This window comes from Anopheles funestus, unplaced genomic scaffold (genome assembly GCF_943734845.2).
Source record: "Anopheles funestus unplaced genomic scaffold, idAnoFuneDA-416_04 scaffold_164_ctg1, whole genome shotgun sequence".
NCBI lineage: Eukaryota > Metazoa > Arthropoda > Insecta > Diptera > Culicidae > Anopheles > Anopheles funestus.
The window spans coordinates 43,166-62,090 of NW_026045306.1; the positions used below are offsets into that span (position 1 = coordinate 43,166).

Consider the following 18,925-nt stretch of genomic DNA (forward strand, 5'->3'; position numbering starts at 1 on the left):
GGTTTTTTCGAAAAAGTTAGTTTTGGTATAAGTTAGGTTTTTATGAAAAAGTTAGTTTTGGTATAAGTTAGGTTTTTTCGACAAAGTTAGTTTTGGTATAAGTTAGGTTTTTTAGAAAAAGTTAGTTTTGGTATAAGTTAGGTTTTTTCGAAAAAGTTAGTTTTGGTATAAGTTAGGTTTTTTAGAAAAAGTTAGTTTTGGTATAAGTTAGGTTTTTATGAAAAAGTTAGGTTTTTTCGAAAAAGTTAGTTTTGGTAAAAGTTAGGTTTTTAAGAAAAAGTTAGTTTTGGTATAAGTTAGGTTTTTTCGAAAAAGTTAGTTTTGGTATAAGTTAGGTTTTTTCGAAAAAGTAAGGTTTTTTAGAAAAAGTTAGTTTTGGTATAAGTTAGGTTTTTTCGAAAAAGTTAGTTTTGGTATAAGTTAGGTTTTTAAGAAAAAGTTAGTTTTGGTATAAGTTAGGTTTTTTCGAAAAAGTAAGGTTTTTTAGAAAAAGTTAGTTTTGGTATAAGTTAGGTTTTTTCGAAAAAGTTAGTTTTGGTATAAGTTAGGTTTTTAAGAAAAAGTTAGTTTTGGTATAAGTTAGGTTTTTTCGAAAAAGTTAGTTTTGGTATAAGTTAGGTTTTTGAGAAAAAGTAAGGTTTTTAAGAAAAAGTTAGTTTTGGTAAAAGTTAGGTTTTTATGAAAAAGTTAGGTTTTTTTGAAAAAGTTAGTTTTGGTATAAGTTAGGTTTTTTAGAAAAAGTTAGTTTTGTTATAAGTTAGGTTTTTAAGAAAAAGTTAGTTTTGGTATAAGTTAGGTTTTTTCGAAAAAGTTAGTTTTGGTATAAGTTAGGTTTTTTAGAAAAAGTTAGTTTTGGTAAAAGTTAAGTTTTTTAGAAAAAGTTAGGTTTTTTCGAAAAAGTTAGTTTTGGTATAAGTTAGGTTTTTTCGAAAAAGTTAGTTTTGGTAAAAGTAAGGTTTTTTAGAAAAAGTTAGTTTTGTTATAAGTTAGGTTTTTTCGAAAAAGTTAGTTTTGGTATAAGTTAGGTTTTTTCGAAAAAGTTAGTTTTGGTATAAATTAGGTTTTTTCGAAAAAGTTAGTTTTGGTATAAGTTAGGTTTTTTTAGAAAAAGTTAGTTTTGGTATAAGTTAGGTTTTTAAGAAAAAGTTAGTTTTGGTATAAGTTAGGTTTTTTCGAAAAAGTTAGTTTTGGTATAAGTTAGGTTTTTATGAAAAAGTTAGGTTTTTTCGAAAAAGTTAGTTTTGGTATAAGTTAGGTTTTTATGAAAAAGTTAGTTTTGGTATAAGTTAGGTTTTTTCGACAAAGTTAGTTTTGGTATAAGTTAGGTTTTTTCGAAAAAGTTAGTTTTGGTAAAAGTAAGGTTTTTTAGAAAAAGTTAGTTTTGGTATAAGTTAGGTTTTTTCGAAAAAGTTAGTTTTGGTATAAGTTAGGTTTTTTCGAAAAAGTTAGTTTTGGTATAAGTTGGGTTTTTTCTTAAAAGTTAGTTTTGGTATAAGTTAGGTTTTTAAGAAAAAGTTAGTTTTGGTATAAGTTAGGTTTTTTCGAAAAAGTTAGTTTTGGTATAAGTTAGGTTTTTTCGAAAAAGTTAGTTTTGGTATAAGTTAGGTTTTTTCGAAAAAGTTAGTTTTGGTATAAGTTAGGTTTTTTAGAAAAAGTTAGTTTTGGTATAAGTTAGGTTTTTTCGAAAAAGTTAGTTTTGGTATAAGTTAGGTTTTTTAGAAAAAGTTAGTTTTGGTATAAGTTAGGTTTTTTCGAAAAAGTTAGTTTTGGTATAAGTTAGGTTTTTTAGAAAAAGTTAGTTTTGGTAAAAGTTAGGTTTTTTAGAAAAAGTTAGGTTTTTTCGAAAAAGTTAGTTTTGGTATAAGTTAGGTTTTTTCGAAAAAGTTAGTTTTGGTAAAAGTAAGGTTTTTTAGAAAAAGTTAGTTTTGTTATAAGTTAGGTTTTTTCGAAAAAGTTAGTTTTGGTATAAGTTAGGTTTTTTCGAAAAAGTTAGTTTTGGTAAAAGTAAGGTTTTTTAGAAAAAGTTAGTTTTGGTAAAAGTTAGGTTTTTATGAAAAAGTTAGGTTTTTTTGAAAAAGTTAGTTTTGGTATAAGTTAGGTTTTTTCGAAAAAGGTAGTTTTGGTAAAAGTAAGGTTTTTTAGAAAAAGTTAGTTTTGGTATAAGTTAGGTTTTTTCGAAAAAGTTAGTTTTGGTATAAGTTAGGTTTTTTCGAAAAAGTTAGTTTTGGTATAAATTAGGTTTTTTCGAAAAAGTTAGTTTTGGTATAAGTTAGGTTTTTTTAGAAAAAGTTAGTTTTGGTATAAGTTAGGTTTTTAAGAAAAAGTTAGTTTTGGTATAAGTTAGGTTTTTTCGAAAAAGTTAGTTTTGGTATAAGTTAGGTTTTTATGAAAAAGTTAGGTTTTTTCGAAAAAGTTAGTTTTGGTATAAGTTAGGTTTTTATGAAAAAGTTAGTTTTGGTATAAGTTAGGTTTTTTCGACAAAGTTAGTTTTGGTATAAGTTAGGTTTTTTAGAAAAAGTTAGTTTTGGTATAAGTTAGGTTTTTTCGAAAAAGTTAGTTTTGGTATAAGTTAGGTTTTTTAGAAAAAGTTAGTTTTGGTATAAGTTAGGTTTTTATGAAAAAGTTAGGTTTTTTTGAAAAAGTTAGTTTTGGTATAAGTTAGGTTTTTTCGAAAAAGGTAGTTTTGGTAAAAGTAAGGTTTTTTAGAAAAAGTTAGTTTTGGTATAAGTTAGGTTTTTTCGAAAAAGTTAGTTTTGGTATAAGTTAGGTTTTTTCGAAAAAGTTAGTTTTGGTATAAATTAGGTTTTTTCGAAAAAGTTAGTTTTGGTATAAGTTAGGTTTTTTTAGAAAAAGTTAGTTTTGGTATAAGTTAGGTTTTTAAGAAAAAGTTAGTTTTGGTATAAGTTAGGTTTTTTCGAAAAAGTTAGTTTTGGTATAAGTTAGGTTTTTATGAAAAAGTTAGGTTTTTTCGAAAAAGTTAGTTTTGGTATAAGTTAGGTTTTTATGAAAAAGTTAGTTTTGGTATAAGTTAGGTTTTTTCGACAAAGTTAGTTTTGGTATAAGTTAGGTTTTTTAGAAAAAGTTAGTTTTGGTATAAGTTAGGTTTTTAAGAAAAAGTTAGGTTTTTTCGAAAAAGTTAGTTTTGGTAAAAGTTAGGTTTTTAAGAAAAAGTTAGTTTTGGTATAAGTTAGGTTTTTTCGAAAAAGTTAGTTTTGGTATAAGTTAGGTTTTTTCGAAAAAGTAAGGTTTTTTAGAAAAAGTTAGTTTTGGTATAAGTTAGGTTTTTTCGAAAAAGTTAGTTTTGGTATAAGTTAGGTTTTTAAGAAAAAGTTAGTTTTGGTATAAGTTAGGTTTTTTCGAAAAAGTAAGGTTTTTTAGAAAAAGTTAGTTTTGGTATAAGTTAGGTTTTTTCGAAAAAGTTAGTTTTGGTATAAGTTAGGTTTTTAAGAAAAAGTTAGTTTTGGTATAAGTTAGGTTTTTTCGAAAAAGTTAGTTTTGGTATAAGTTAGGTTTTTAAGAAAAAGTTAGGTTTTTTCGAAAAAGTTAGTTTTGGTATAAGTTAGGTTTTTATGAAAAAGTTAGTTTTGGTATAAGTTAGGTTTTTTCGACAAAGTTAGTTTTGGTATAAGTTAGGTTTTTTAGAAAAAGTTAGTTTTGGTATAAGTTAGGTTTTTTCGAAAAAGTTAGTTTTGGTATAAGTTAGGTTTTTTAGAAAAAGTTAGTTTTGGTATAAGTTAGGTTTTTATGAAAAAGTTAGGTTTTTTCGAAAAAGTTAGTTTTGGTAAAAGTTAGGTTTTTAAGAAAAAGTTAGTTTTGGTATAAGTTAGGTTTTTTCGAAAAAGTTAGTTTTGGTATAAGTTAGGTTTTTTCGAAAAAGTAAGGTTTTTTAGAAAAAGTTAGTTTTGGTATAAGTTAGGTTTTTTCGAAAAAGTTAGTTTTGGTATAAGTTAGGTTTTTAAGAAAAAGTTAGTTTTGGTATAAGTTAGGTTTTTTCGAAAAAGTAAGGTTTTTTAGAAAAAGTTAGTTTTGGTATAAGTTAGGTTTTTTCGAAAAAGTTAGTTTTGGTATAAGTTAGGTTTTTAAGAAAAAGTTAGTTTTGGTATAAGTTAGGTTTTTTCGAAAAAGTTAGTTTTGGTATAAGTTAGGTTTTTTAGAAAAAGTTAGGTTTTTAAGAAAAAGTTAATTTTGGTATAAGTTAGGTTTTTGAGAAAAAGCTAGGTTTTTTAGAATAAGTTAGTTTTGGTAAAAGTTAGGTTTTTTCGAAAAAGTTAGTTTTGGTATAAGTTAGGTTTTTTCGAAAAAGTTAGTTTTGGTATAAGTTAGGTTTTTTAGAAAAAGTGAGTTTTGGTATAAGTTAGGTTTTTTAGAAAAAGTTAGTTTTGGTATAAGTTAGGTTTTTTAGAAAAAGTTAGTTTTGGTATAAGTTAGGTTTTTAAGAAAAAGTTAGTTTTGGTATGAGTTAGGTTTTTTCGAAAAAGTTAGTTTTGCTATAAGTTAGGTTTTTTCGAAAAAGTTAGTATTGGTATAAGTTAGGTTTTTTAGAAAAAGTTAGTTTTGGTATAAGTTAGGTTTTTTAGAAAAAGTTAGTTTTGTTATAAGTTAGGTTTTTAAGAAAAAGTTAGTTTTGGTATAAGTTAGGTTTTTTCGAAAAAGTTAGTTTTGGTATAAGTTAGGTTTTTTAGAAAAAGTTAGTTTTGGTAAAAGTTAGGTTTTTTAGAAAAAGTTAGGTTTTTTCGAAAAAGTTAGTTTTGGTATAAGTTAGGTTTTTTCGAAAAAGTTAGTTTTGGTAAAAGTAAGGTTTTTTAGAAAAAGTTAGTTTTGTTATAAGTTAGGTTTTTTCGAAAAAGTTAGTTTTGGTATAAGTTAGGTTTTTTCGAAAAAGTTAGTTTTGGTATAAATTAGGTTTTTTCGAAAAAGTTAGTTTTGGTATAAGTTAGGTTTTTTTAGAAAAAGTTAGTTTTGGTATAAGTTAGGTTTTTAAGAAAAAGTTAGTTTTGGTATAAGTTAGGTTTTTTCGAAAAAGTTAGTTTTGGTATAAGTTAGGTTTTTATGAAAAAGTTAGGTTTTTTCGAAAAAGTTAGTTTTGGTATAAGTTAGGTTTTTATGAAAAAGTTAGTTTTGGTATAAGTTAGGTTTTTTCGACAAAGTTAGTTTTGGTATAAGTTAGGTTTTTTCGAAAAAGTTAGTTTTGGTAAAAGTAAGGTTTTTTAGAAAAAGTTAGTTTTGGTATAAGTTAGGTTTTTTCGAAAAAGTTAGTTTTGGTATAAGTTAGGTTTTTTCGAAAAAGTTAGTTTTGGTATAAGTTGGGTTTTTTCTTAAAAGTTAGTTTTGGTATAAGTTAGGTTTTTAAGAAAAAGTTAGTTTTGGTATAAGTTAGGTTTTTTCGAAAAAGTTAGTTTTGGTATAAGTTAGGTTTTTTCGAAAAAGTTAGTTTTGGTATAAGTTAGGTTTTTTCGAAAAAGTTAGTTTTGGTATAAGTTAGGTTTTTTAGAAAAAGTTAGTTTTGGTATAAGTTAGGTTTTTTCGAAAAAGTTAGTTTTGGTATAAGTTAGGTTTTTTAGAAAAAGTTAGTTTTGGTATAAGTTAGGTTTTTTCGAAAAAGTTAGTTTTGGTATAAGTTAGGTTTTTTAGAAAAAGTTAGTTTTGGTATAAGTTAGGTTTTTATGAAAAAGTTAGGTTTTTTCGAAAAAGTTAGTTTTGGTAAAAGTTAGGTTTTTTAGAAAAAGTTAGTTTTGGTATAAGTTAGGTTTTTTCGAAAAAGTTAGTTTTGGTAAAAGTTAGAATTTTTCGAAAAAGTAAGGTTTTTTAGAAAAAGTTAGTTTTGGTAAAAGTTAGGTTTTTTCGAAAAAAATAGTTTTGGTATAAGTTAGGATTTTTCGAAAAAGTTAGTTTTGGTATAAGTTAGGTTTTTTCGAAAAAGTTAGTTTTGGTATAAGTTAGGTTTTTTAGAAAAAGTTAGTTTTGGTATAAGTTAGGTTTTTTCGAAAAAGTTAGTTTTGGTATAAGTTAGGTTTTTGAGAAAAAGTTAGTTTTGGTATAAGTTAGGTTTTTAAAAAAAAGTTAGTTTTGGTATAAGTTTGGTTTTTTCGAAAAAGTTAATTTTGGTATAAGTTAGGTTTTTATGAAAAAGTTAGGTTTTTTCGAAAAAGTTAGTTCTGGTAAAAGTTAGGTTTTTTCGAAAAAGTAAGGTTTTTTAGAAAAAGTTAGTTTTGGTATAAGTTAGGTTTTTTAGAAAAAGTTAGTTTTGGTATAAGTTAGGTTTTTTAGAAAAAGTTAGTTTTGGTATAAGTTAGGTTTTTAAGAAAAAGTTAGATTTTTAAGAAAAAGTTAGGTTTTTTCGAAAAAGTTAGTTTTGGTATAAGTTAGGTTTTTAAGAAAAAGTTAGTTTTGGTATAAGTTAGGTTTTTTCGAAAAAGTTAGTTTTGGTATAAATTAGGTTTTTTCGAAAAAGTTAGTTTTGGTATAAGTTAGGTTTTTTAGAAAAAGTTAGGTTTTTAAGAAAAAGTTAGTTTTGGTAAAAGTTAGGTTTTTTCGAAAAAGTTAGTTTTGGTATAAGTTAGGTTTTTTCGAAAAAGTTAGTTTTGGTATAAGTTAGGTTTTTTAGAAAAAGTTAGTTTTGGTAAAAGTTAGGTTTTTTAGAAAAAGTTAGGTTTTTTCGAAAAAGTTAGTTTTGGTATAAGTTAGGTTTTTCAAAAAAGTTAGTTTTGGTATAAGTTAGGTTTTTTCGAAAAAGTTAGTTTTGGTATAAGTTAGGTTTTTTAGAAAAAGTTAGTTTTGGTATAAGTTAGGTTTTTAAGAAAAAGTTAGTTTTGGTATAAGTTAGGTTTTTTTCGAAAAAGTTAGGTTTTTTAGAAAAAGTTAGTTTTGGTAAAAGTTAGGTTTTTTCGAAAAAGTTAGTTTTGGTATAAGTTAGGTTTTTTCGAAAAAGTTAGTTTTGGTATAAGTTAGGTTTTTTAGAAAAAGTTAGTTTTGGTATAAGTTAGGTTTTTTCGAAAAAGTTAGTTTTGGTATAAGTTAGGTTTTTGAGAAAAAGTTAGTTTTGGTATAAGTTAGGTTTTTAAGAAAAAGTTAGTTTTGGTATAAGTTAGGTTTTTAAGAAAAAGTTAGTTTTGGTATAAGTTAGGTTTTTTTCGAAAAAGTTAGGTTTTTTAGAAAAAGTTAGTTTTGGTAAATGTTAGGTTTTTTCGAAAAAGTTAGTTTTGGTATAAGTTAGGTTTTTTCGAAAAAGTTAGTTTTGGTATAAGTTAGGTTTTTTAGAAAAAGTTAGTTTTGGTATAAGTTAGGTTTTTTCGAAAAAGTTAGTTTTGGTATAAGTTAGGTTTTTGAGAAAAAGTTAGTTTTGGTATAAGTTAGGTTTTTTTAGAAAAAGTTATTTTTGGTATAAGTTAGGTTTTTTCGAAAAAGTTAGTTTTGGTATAAGTTGGGTTTTTTCTTAAAAGTTTGTTTTGGTATAAGTTAGGTTTTTAAGAAAAAGTTAATTTTGGTATAAGTTAGGTTTTTATGAAAAAGTTAGGTTTTTTCGAAAAAGTTAGTTTTGGTAAAAGTTAGGTTTTTTCGAAAAAGTAAGGTTTTTTAGAAAAAGTTAGTTTTGGTATAAGTTAGGTTTTTTAGAAAAAGTTAGTTTTGGTATAAGTTAGGTTTTTAAGAAAAAGTTAGTTTTGGTATAAGTTAGGTTTTTTCGAAAAAGTTAGTTTTGGTATAAGTTAGGTTTTTTCGAAAAAGTTAGTTTTGGTATAAGTTAGGTTTTTAAGAAAAAGTTAGTTTTGGTATAAGTTAGGTTTTTAAGAAAAAGTTAGTTTTGGTATAAGTTAGGTTTTTCGAAAAAGTTAGGTTTTTTCGAAAAAGTTAGTTTTGGTATAAATTAGGTTTTTTCGAAAAAGTTAGTTTTGGTATAAGTTAGGTTTTCTCGAAAAAGTTAGTTTTGGTATAAGTTAGGTTTTTGAGAAAAAGTAAGGTTTTTAAGAAAAAGTTAGTTTTGGTATAAGTTAGGTTTTTTTCGAAAAAGTTAGTTTTGGTATAAATTAGGTTTTTTCGAAAAAGTTAGTTTTGGTATAAGTTAGGTTTTTATGAAAAAGTTAGTTTTGGTATAAGTTAGGTTTTTTCGAAAAAGTTAGTTTTGGTATAAGTTAGGTTTTTAAGAAAAAGTTAGTTTTGGTATAAGTTAGGTTTTTAAGAAAAAGTTAGTTTTGGTATAAGTTAGGTTTTTTCGAAAAAGTTAGGTTTTTTCGAAAAAGTTAGTTTTGGTATAAATTAGGTTTTTTCGAAAAAGTTAGTTTTGGTATAAGTTAGGTTTTCTCGAAAAAGTTAGTTTTGGTATAAGTTAGGTTTTTGAGAAAAAGTAAGGTTTTTAAGAAAAAGTTAGTTTTGGTATAAGTTAGGTTTTTTAGAAAAAGTTAGTTTTGGTATAAGTTAGGTTTTTTCGAAAAAGTTAGTTTTGGTATAAGTTAGGTTTTTGAGAAAAAGTTAGTTTTGGTATAAGTTAGGTTTTTTTAGAAAAAGTTATTTTTGGTATAAGTTAGGTTTTTTCGAAAAAGTTAGTTTTGGTATAAGTTGGGTTTTTTCTTAAAAGTTTGTTTTGGTATAAGTTAGGTTTTTAAGAAAAAGTTAATTTTGGTATAAGTTAGGTTTTTATGAAAAAGTTAGGTTTTTTCGAAAAAGTTAGTTTTGGTAAAAGTTAGGTTTTTTCGAAAAAGTAAGGTTTTTTAGAAAAAGTTAGTTTTGGTATAAGTTAGGTTTTTTAGAAAAAGTTAGTTTTGGTATAAGTTAGGTTTTTAAGAAAAAGTTAGTTTTGGTATAAGTTAGGTTTTTTCGAAAAAGTTAGTTTTGGTATAAGTTAGGTTTTTCAAAAAAGTTAGTTTTGGTATAAGTTAGGTTTTTTCGAAAAAGTTAGTTTTGGTATAAGTTAGGTTTTTTAGAAAAAGTTAGTTTTGGTATAAGTTAGGTTTTTAAGAAAAAGTTAGTTTTGGTATAAGTTAGGTTTTTTCGAAAAAGTTAGTTTTGGTATAAGTTAGGTTTTTGAGAAAAAGTTAGTTTTGGTATAAGTTAGGTTTTTTCGAGAAAGTTAGTTTTGGTATAAATTAGGTTTTTTCGAAAAAGTTAGTTTTGGTATAAGTTAGGTTTTTTAGAAAAAGTTAGGTTTTTTAGAAAAAGTTAGTTTTGGTATAAGTTAGGTTTTTTAGAAAAAGTTAGGTTTTTTCGAAAAAGTTAGTTTTGGTATAAGTTAGGTTTTTGAGAAAAAGTTAGTTTTTTTATAAGTTAGGTTTTTTCGAAAAAGTTAGTTTTGGTATAAATTAGGTTTTTTCGAAAAAGTTAGTTTTGGTATAAGTTAGGTTTTCTCGAAAAAGTTAGTTTTGGTATAAGTTAGGTTTTTTTAGAAAAAGTTAGTTTTGGTATAAGTTAGGTTTTTAAGAAAAAGTTAGTTTTGGTATAAGTTAGGTTTTTTCGAAAAAGTTAGTTTTGGTATAAGTTAGGTTTTTTCGAAAAAGTTAGTTTTGGTATAAATTAGGTTTTTTCGAAGAAGTTAGTTTTGGTATAAGTTAGGTTTTTTTAGAAAAAGTTAGTTTTGGTATAAGTTAGGTTTTTAAGAAAAAGTTAGTTTTGGTATAAGTTAGGTTTTTTCGAAAAAGTTAGTTTTGGTATAAGTTAGGTTTTTATGAAAAAGTTAGGTTTTTTCGAAAAAGTTAGTTTTGGTATAAGTTAGGTTTTTATGAAAAAGTTAGTTTTGGTATAAGTTAGGTTTTTTCGACAAAGTTAGTTTTGGTATAAGTTAGGTTTTTTAGAAAAAGTTAGTTTTGGTATAAGTTAGGTTTTTTCGAAAAAGTTAGTTTTGGTATAAGTTAGGTTTTTTAGAAAAAGTTAGTTTTGGTATAAGTTAGGTTTTTATGAAAAAGTTAGGTTTTTTCGAAAAAGTTAGTTTTGGTAAAAGTTAGGTTTTTAAGAAAAAGTTAGTTTTGGTATAAGTTAGGTTTTTTCGAAAAAGTTAGTTTTGGTATAAGTTAGGTTTTTTCGAAAAAGTAAGGTTTTTTCGAAAAAGTTAGTTTTGGTATAAGTAAGGTTTTTAAGAAAAAGTTAGGTTTTTAAGAAAAAGTTAATTTTGGTATAAGTTAGGTTTTTGAGAAAATATTAGGTTTTTTAGAATAAGTTAGTTTTGGTAAAAGTTAGGTTTTTTCGAAAAAGTTAGTTTTGGTATAAGTTAGGTTTTTGAGAAAAAGTTAGTTTTGGTATAAGTTAGGTTTTTAAGAAAAAGTTGAGTTTTTTCGAAAAAGTTAGTTTTGGTATAAGTTAGGTTTTTTCGAAAAAGTTAGTTTTGGTATAAGTTAGGTTTTTTCGAAAAAGTTAGTTTTGGTATAAGTTAGGTTTTTGAGAAAAAGTAAGGTTTTTTCGAAAAAGTTAGTTTTGGTATAAGTAAGGTTTTTAAGAAAAAGTTAGGTTTTTAAGAAAAAGTTAATTTTGGTATAAGTTAGGTTTTTGAGAAAATATTAGGTTTTTTAGAATAAGTTAGTTTTGGTAAAAGTTAGGTTTTTTCGAAAAAGTTAGTTTTGGTATAAGTTAGGTTTTTGAGAAAAAGTTAGTTTTGGTATAAGTTAGGATTTTAAGAAAAAGTTGAGTTTTTTCGAAAAAGTTAGTTTTGGTATAAGTTAGGTTTTTTCGAAAAAGTTAGTTTTGGTATAAGTTAGGTTTTTAAGAAAAAGTTAGTTTTGGTATAAGTTAGGTTTTTTCGAAAAAGTTAGTTTTGGTATAAGTTAGGTTTTTTCGAAAAAGTTAGTTTTGGTATAAATTAGGTTTTTTCGAAAAAGTTAGTTTTGGTATAAGTTAGGTTTTTTTAGAAAAAGTTAGTTTTGGTATAAGTTAGGTTTTTAAGAAAAAGTTAGTTTTGGTATAAGTTAGGTTTTTTCGAAAAAGTTAGTTTTGGTATAAGTTAGGTTTTTATGAAAAAGTTAGGTTTTTTCGAAAAAGTTAGTTTTGGTATAAGTTAGGTTTTTATGAAAAAGTTAGTTTTGGTATAAGTTAGGTTTTTTCGACAAAGTTAGTTTTGGTATAAGTTAGGTTTTTTAGAAAAAGTTAGTTTTGGTATAAGTTAGGTTTTTTCGAAAAAGTTAGTTTTGGTATAAGTTAGGTTTTTTAGAAAAAGTTAGTTTTGGTATAAGTTAGGTTTTTATGAAAAAGTTAGGTTTTTTCGAAAAAGTTAGTTTTGGTAAAAGTTAGGTTTTTAAGAAAAAGTTAGTTTTGGTATAAGTTAGGTTTTTTCGAAAAAGTTAGTTTTGGTATAAGTTAGGTTTTTTCGAAAAAGTAAGGTTTTTTAGAAAAAGTTAGTTTTGGTATAAGTTAGGTTTTTTCGAAAAAGTTAGTTTTGGTATAAGTTAGGTTTATAAGAAAAAGTTAGTTTTGGTATAAGTTAGGTTTTTTCGAAAAAGTAAGGTTTTTTAGAAAAAGTTAGTTTTGGTATAAGTTAGGTTTTTTCGAAAAAGTTAGTTTTGGTATAAGTTAGGTTTTTAAGAAAAAGTTAGTTTTGGTATAAGTTAGGTTTTTTCGAAAAAGTTAGTTTTGGTATAAGTTAGGTTTTTTAGAAAAAGTTAGGTTTTTAAGAAAAAGTTAATTTTGGTATAAGTTAGGTTTTTGAGAAAAAGCTAGGTTTTTTAGAATAAGTTAGTTTTGGTAAAAGTTAGGTTTTTTCGAAAAAGTTAGTTTTGGTATAAGTTAGGTTTTTTCGAAAAAGTTAGTTTTGGTATAAGTTAGGTTTTTTAGAAAAAGTGAGTTTTGGTATAAGTTAGGTTTTTTAGAAAAAGTTAGTTTTGGTATAAGTTAGGTTTTTTAGAAAAAGTTAGTTTTGGTATAAATTAGGTTTTTTCGAAAAAGTTAGTTTTGGTATAAGTTAGGTTTTTTCGAAAAAGTTAGTTTTGGTATAAGTTAGGTTTTTTCGAAAAAGTTAGTATTGGTATAAGTTAGGTTTTTTAGAAAAAGTTAGTTTTGGTATAAGTTAGGTTTTTTAGAAAAAGTTAGTTTTGTTATAAGTTAGGTTTTTAAGAAAAAGTTAGTTTTGGTATAAGTTAGGTTTTTTCGAAAAAGTTAGTTTTGGTATAAGTTAGGTTTTATAGAAAAAGTTAGTTTTGGTAAAAGTTAGGTTTTTTAGAAAAAGTTAGGTTTTTTCGAAAAAGTTAGTTTTGGTATAAGTTAGGTTTTTTCGAAAAAGTTAGTTTTGGTAAAAGTAAGGTTTTTTAGAAAAAGTTAGTTTTGGTATAAGTTAGGTTTTTTCGAAAAAGTTAGTTTTGGTATAAGTTAGGTTTTTTCGAAAAAGTTAGTTTTGGTATAAATTTGGTTTTTTCGAAAAAGTTAGTTTTGGTATAAGTTAGGTTTTTTTAGAAAAAGTTAGTTTTGGTATAAGTTAGGTTTTTAAGAAAAAGTTAGTTTTGGTATAAGTTAGGTTTTTTCGAAAAAGTTAGTTTTGGTATAAGTTAGGTTTTTTCGAAAAAGTTAGTTTTGGTATAAGTTAGGTTTTTTCGAAAAAGTTAGTTTTGGTATAAGTTAGGTTTTTTAGAAAAAGTTAGTTTTGGTATAAGTTAGGTTTTTTCGAAAAAGTTAGTTTTGGTATAAGTTAGGTTTTTTAGAAAAAGTTAGTTTTGGTATAAGTTAGGTTTTTTCGAAAAAGTTAGTTTTGGTATAAGTTAGGTTTTTTAGAAAAAGTTAGTTTTGGTATAAGTTAGGTTTTTATGAAAAAGTTAGGTTTTTTCGAAAAAGTTAGTTTTGTTAAAAGTTAGGTTTTTTAGAAAAAGTTAGTTTTGGTATAAGTTAGGTTTTTTCGAAAAAGTTAGTTTTGGTATAAGTTAGGTTTTTTCGAAAAAGTTAGTTTTGGTAAAAGTAAGGTTTTTTAGAAAAAGTTAGTTTTGGTATAAGTTAGGTTTTTTCGAAAAAGTTAGTTTTGGTATAAGTTAGGTTTTTTCGAAAAAGTTAGTTTTGGTATAAGTTGGGTTTTTTCTTAAAAGTTAGTTTTGGTATAAGTTAGGTTTTTAAGAAAAAGTTAGTTTTGGTATAAGTTAGGTTTTTTCGAAAAAGTTAGTTTTGGTATAAGTTAGGTTTTTTCGAAAAAGTTAGTTTTGGCATAAGTTAGGTTTTTTCGAAAAAGTTAGTTTTGGTATAAGTTAGGTTTTTTAGAAAAAGTTAGTTTTGGTATAAGTTAGGTTTTTTCGAAAAAGTTAGTTTTGGTATAAGTTAGGTTTTTTAGAAAAAGTTAGTTTTGGTATAAGTTAGGTTTTTTCGAAAAAGTTAGTTTTGGTATAAGTTAGGTTTTTTAGAAAAAGTTAGTTTTGGTATAAGTTAGGTTTTTATGAAAAAGTTAGGTTTTTTCGAAAAAGTTAGTTTTGGTAAAAGTTAGGTTTTTTAGAAAAAGTTAGTTTTGGTATAAGTTAGGTTTTTTCGAAAAAGTTAGTTTTGGTAAAAGTTAGGTTTTTTCGAAAAAGTAAGGTTTTTTAGAAAAAGTTAGTTTTGGTATAAGTTAGGTTTTTTCGAAAAAGTTAGTTTTGGTATAAGTTAGGGTTTTAAGAAAAAGTTAGTTTTGGTAAAAGTTAGGTTTTTTCGAAAAAGTTAGTTTTGGTATAAGTTAGGTTTTTTAGAAAAAGTTAGGTTTTTAAGAAAAAGTTAATTTTGGTATAAGTTAGGTTTTTGAGAAAAAGCTAGGTTTTTTAGAATAAGTTAGTTTTGGTATAAGTTAGGTTTTTAAGAAAAAGTTAGTTTTGGTATAAGTTAGGTTTTTTCGAAAAAGTTAGTTTTGGTATAAGTTAGGTTTTTTAGAAAAAGTGAGTTTTGGTATAAGTTAGGTTTTTTAGAAAAAGTTAGTTTTGGTATAAGTTAGGTTTTTTAGAAAAAGTTAGTTTTGGTATAAGTTAGGTTTTTTCGAAAAAGTTAGTTTTGGTATGAGTTAGGTTTTTATGAAAAAGTTAGTTTTGGTATAAGTTAGGTTTTTTAGAAAAAGTTAGTTTTGGTATAAGTTAGGTTTTTTCGAAAAAGTTAGTTTTGGTATAAGTTAGGTTTTTTAGAAAAAGTTAGTTTTGTTATAAGTTAGGTTTTTTAGAAAAAGTTAGTTTTGGTATAAGTTAGGTTTTTATGAAAAAGTTAGGTTTTTTCGAAAAAGTTAGTTTTGGTAAAAGTTAGTTTTTAAGAAAAAGTTAGTTTTGGTATAAGTTAGGTTTTTATGAAAAAGTTAGGTTTTTTCGAAAAAGTTAGTTTTGGTAAAAGTTAGGTTTTTAAGAAAAAGTTAGTTTTGGTATAAGTTAGGTTTTTATGAAAAAGTTAGGTTTTTTCGAAAAAGTTAGTTTTGGTAAAAGTTAGGTTTTTTCGAAAAAGTAAGGTTTTTTAGAAAAAGTTAGTTTTGGTATAAGTTAGGTTTTTTCGAAAAAGTTAGTTTTGGTATAAGTTAGGTTTTTAAGAAAAAGTTAGTTTTGGTATAAGTTAGGTTTTTTCGAAAAAGTTAGTTTTGGTATAAGTTAGGTTTTTTAGAAAAAGTTAGTTTTGGTATAAGTTAGGTTTTTTAGAAAAAGTTAGGTTTTTAAGAAAAAGTTAATTTTGGTATAAGTTAGGTTTTTGAGAAAAAGTTAGGTTTTTTAGAATAAGTTAGTTTTGGTAAAAGTTAGGTTTTTTCGAAAAAGTTAGTTTTGGTGTAAGTTAGGTTTTTTCGAAAAAGTTAGTTTTGGTATAAGTAAGGTTTTTTAGAAAAAGTTAGTTTTGGTATAAGTTAGGTTTTTTAGAAAAAGTGAGTTTTGGTATAAGTTAGGTTTTTATGAAAAAGTTAGGTTTTTTCGAAAAAGTTAGTTTTGGTAAAAGTTAGGTTTTTTCGAAAAAGTAAGGTTTTTTAGAAAAAGTTAGTTTTGGTATAAGTTAGGTTTTTTCGAAAAAGTTAGTTTTGGTATAAGTTAGGTTTTTTCGAAAAAGTTAGTTTTGGTATAAGTTAGGTTTTTTCGAAAAAGTTAGTTTTGGTATAAGTTAGGTTTTTTAGAAAAAGTGAGTTTTGGTATAAGTTAGGTTTTTTCGAAAAAGTTAGTTTTTTTATAAGTTAGGTTTTTTAGAAAAAGTTAGTTTTGGTATAAGTTAGGTTTTTTAGAAAAAGTTAGTTTTGGTATAAGTTAGGTTTTTATGAAAAAGTTAGGTTTTTTCGAAAAAGTTAGTTTTGGTAAAAGTTAGGTTTTTAAGAAAAAGTTAGTTTTGGTATAAGTTAGGTTTTTATGAAAAAGTTAGGTTTTTTCGAAAAAGTTAGTTTTGGTAAAAGTTAGGTTTTTTCGAAAAAGTAAGGTTTTTTAGAAAAAGTTAGTTTTGGTATAAGTTAGGTTTTTTCGAAAAAGTTAGTTTTGGTATAAGTTAGGTTTTTAAGAAAAAGTTAGTTTTGGTATAAGTTAGGTTTTTTCGAAAAAGTTAGTTTTGGTATAAGTTAGGTTTTTTAGAAAAAGTTAGGTTTTTAAGAAAAAGTTAATTTTGGTATAAGTTAGGTGTTACCGCCTAAGTCCTGATATTTGCCCAATGTGCAGTTGTGCTGCAAGATCGAAGGCAGCTTAGTGCTGTCAGTGCGTGCTGTCAGTGTGTGTAACTGTCAGTCAAAAAACACGTTACAAATTATTACAACATCAACAACAGTACCACGAGGAAAGTTACAATTAAAGCAAACGTGTAAAACCAAAAATTCTGATTTCACGAAAGTGTTGAAACCCCACAAAATCCGAACACACAGTTTATCGATTAACATTTGGTCCTTCGAACCGGATTTGTGGACTATCCAAATCGGATTATTGGTTATATCCCACCGTATCATACGGATCACGCCACGTGCAAGCGTTGTAACTACTCCTAGCTAACCCTACTCTACGTTTTTTAGCTGGATTTTGGCAAAGAAGGAAAAGTTGTGAAGGATGGCTACCGATGGAAGGAAAACCGACACGAAGAAGGTGCTAGCACGAGTTGCCACGATGCGATCACGTTCTCAGATCGAAGCACTCGAAGACTTTATAAACCGGTACACGGATGATGATTTGCTTCAGGTAAACGTTCGATTATCCCACCTGGAAGCATCGTGGACCTCCTTTGAAGCTGCCAATCTAAAGCTGGAGACGCTAGAAGAGGAGGAAGCTGCCCTAGTGATTTTGTTTAAAGAGCGAAATATGTTGTTTGAGCGGTACTGCAAGGCGAAAGGTTTCCTAACCTCAAAGGTTCCACAAGAATCGACTACATCGGTAACAGTGAACGCAGCAGATGTGTCTGTTTCATCCTTGTCGAAGCTACGCTTGCCAAAGTTGGATCTACCAACCTTCGACGGGAATACCACCGAGTGGCTGAGCTTCAAGGATCGATTCATGTCAATGATCGATGCATCCCCCGATCTAACCCCAGTTATGAAGCTACAGTATTTGTTATCGGTGCTGAAAGGTGACGTTGCCAAACGATTCCAGCAAGTTACGTTGATTGCCGATAACTACGATACCACATGGCAGGCTCTCCTGGACAGATACGACAATGTGCGTGCTCTAAAACGGGAATATTTTAGGGCTCTAACTTCTATTCCTCCAATGAAGGGAGAATCCATCGAAGAGCTTCGTCGAGTAACAGACGAATTCCATCGCCTTACGCAAGGTCTAAGTGCACTCGACGAGCCGATCGCGCTATGGAACACACCGTTATGCAACTTGCTGTTCTACAAACTAGATGCAAAAACTCTGTTAGCGTGGGAAGAATTTTCGTGCAATGAACCAGAGGACTCATATAAGAAACTACAAGAGTTTCTTCAGAAGCGATTAAGAATTCTCGTTGCAACGAACCACTCCACGCATGACGTACAAAGGCCGAGTACCAGCAAGGTAGCCGGCACTAAACCCATCACTAGACTTGCTAATGCTAGTGTTGTGCCTTCATCGAGCACTAAGTGCTATGCCTGTGATGATTCGCATTATCTTCATCAATGCATCAAATTTAAGGAAATGTCATTATCTCAAAAGGATAGCCTTATCGCATCGCACAAGTTATGTCGAAACTGTTTCCGGACCGGACATGTGGCAAAAGGCTGTCAGTCGAAGTTTAGGTGCCATAAGTGCCAACAACGGCATCATACCCTGCTCCACATTCATCAGGCTATGCCAGAAGTATCAACCCCCGATAACCTGATAGTGGCAACCACCGCATGTAACACTAATCTCACGGTGCTGCTGCAGACGGCGATGGTTTGTGTTATAGACGACGACGGCAATGTTTTCAAGGCGAGAGCATTACTGGACTCAGGTTCGATGTCGAACTTTATGTCCACAGCATTAGCGAAGCGACTATCCAACAAGATTCAGAACGAAAATGTATCGATCATAGGCATTGGGAAAAGCGAAAGTCTTATACGTCATTCTGTTAATGCAACCATCTCATCGCACGCTGAAAACTTCAGAACAAGGCTCAACTTTTTAGTGCTAGACTCTCCTACTTCCTGCTTGCCCACCATCGACGTTGATATTCGAGATTGGAAAATCGAAGAACTTGTACTAGCAGATCCAATGTTCAACACACCCGGTCCTATCGATATTGTCATCGGAGGTGACACATTCTGGAAGGTACAATCGAAAGAAAGAATTTGCATCGGTTCAGATAAACCTTCTTTAATCAAAACGAAGTTTGGATGGACGGTTGTCGGATCAGTAGCAATAGAAGGCCAAGGTCATCCCTTTTCGAGTAATCTAGCGATTGGATCTAAAACATTGGAGGCAACTCTTCAAAGATTTTGGGAAATAGACAATGTATCACCATCAAATGTTGATCAGCAAGATGATAATCCGTGTGAACAACTATTTTCAACCACAACTGTTCGAAATGCTGAAGGCAAATTTGTAGTAAGATTACCCAAGATAGACAACCCGACTGTTATCCTTGGTGCATCAAAGGGGATAGCATTAAAAAGATTTGCTAATATTGAACGTCGACTGCAAAGAAACCCGAAGATGTATGAGCAGTATAAACAATTTCTGAAGGAGTACGAAACTTTAGGCCACATGGAAGTACTAAGCGATGATCTTCATGACTCAATACCGCACTGCTATTTGCCACATCATCCTGTCGTGAAAGAATCTAGCACCACAACGAAGGTCAGAGTTGTTTTTGATGCTTCTTGTAAAACGGAGTCAGGGTATTCGCTAAACGACATACTACGTGTGGGACCGATAGTACAGAACGAGCTGTTCTCAACCATTCTTCATTTTCGAACTAATCCCATTGCTCTTTGCGCTGACATAGAAAAAATGTACCGACAGATAGAGGTACATTCGGACGATCAAGCGCTTCAGTGTATTGTGTGGCGGCCTGATGCATCGCAAGAAATTAAAGGTTATGCCCTAAAGACTGTAACCTATGGTACTGCTTGTGCGCCCTTTCTAGCAACTCGAGCATTAATCCAAATCGCAAACGACGTAATGGAAAGTCATCCACTAGAAGCGAATGCCATAAAGAATGACTTTTATGTAGATGATTTCTTGTCAGGTGCGAGCGATGTGCATACCGCAACTCTCCTACAGCAAAATGTCACGCGCTTACTAAACCAGTATGGGTTCAGCTTGAGGAAGTGGGCGTCGAACGACTCACGGGTGTTGGAGAACATTAAGGATGAAGATCTGGCGTCGCCAAAGGGTCTGGAATTCCTACAGGACAATCCTATCACGACTCTTGGTCTTGTATGGAAGCCCCAAAATGACACGTTCTGCTACAACATAAAAAATAACCCAGTGCCCATCGCAAACACCAAGCGTCAACTTTTATCTTCAGTCGCTCAAATATTCGATCCGCTGGGGTTAATTGGACCTGTTGTATGCAAGGCTAAGCTAATGATGCAACAAGCCTGGAATATCATTGATGCAGATACGGGCAAGTCGATTGATTGGGATAAGCAATTACCGGCGAAACTGTTAGGGTCGTGGAAACC

The 18,925-nt window shown here is 27.9% G+C and overlaps 1 protein-coding gene and 1 long non-coding RNA gene across 3 annotated transcripts in view; both read left to right on the top strand.

Moving 5' to 3' along the window:
* LOC125774340 (uncharacterized) overlaps positions 1-13,540 on the top strand; it is a 38,770-nt gene extending 25,230 nt beyond the window's left edge. For both annotated transcript variants that reach the window (XR_007420814.1, XR_007420815.1), the window contains exons 2-3: positions 6,259-6,331; positions 13,529-13,540. This is a non-coding gene — a long non-coding RNA (uncharacterized LOC125774340). The remainder of the gene's footprint in view (positions 1-6,258; positions 6,332-13,528) is intronic.
* A 2,350-nt stretch (positions 13,541-15,890) lies between these two features.
* On the top strand, positions 15,891-18,677 carry LOC125774338 (uncharacterized; the record flags this gene model as incomplete). The annotated part of the gene is made up of 2 exons (XM_049444597.1): positions 15,891-17,567; positions 18,522-18,677. Coding segments are annotated over exons 1-2 (1,833 nt in total), but the record flags the coding sequence as incomplete, so codon positions are not given.
* Positions 18,678-18,925: the final 248 nt, after the last annotated feature.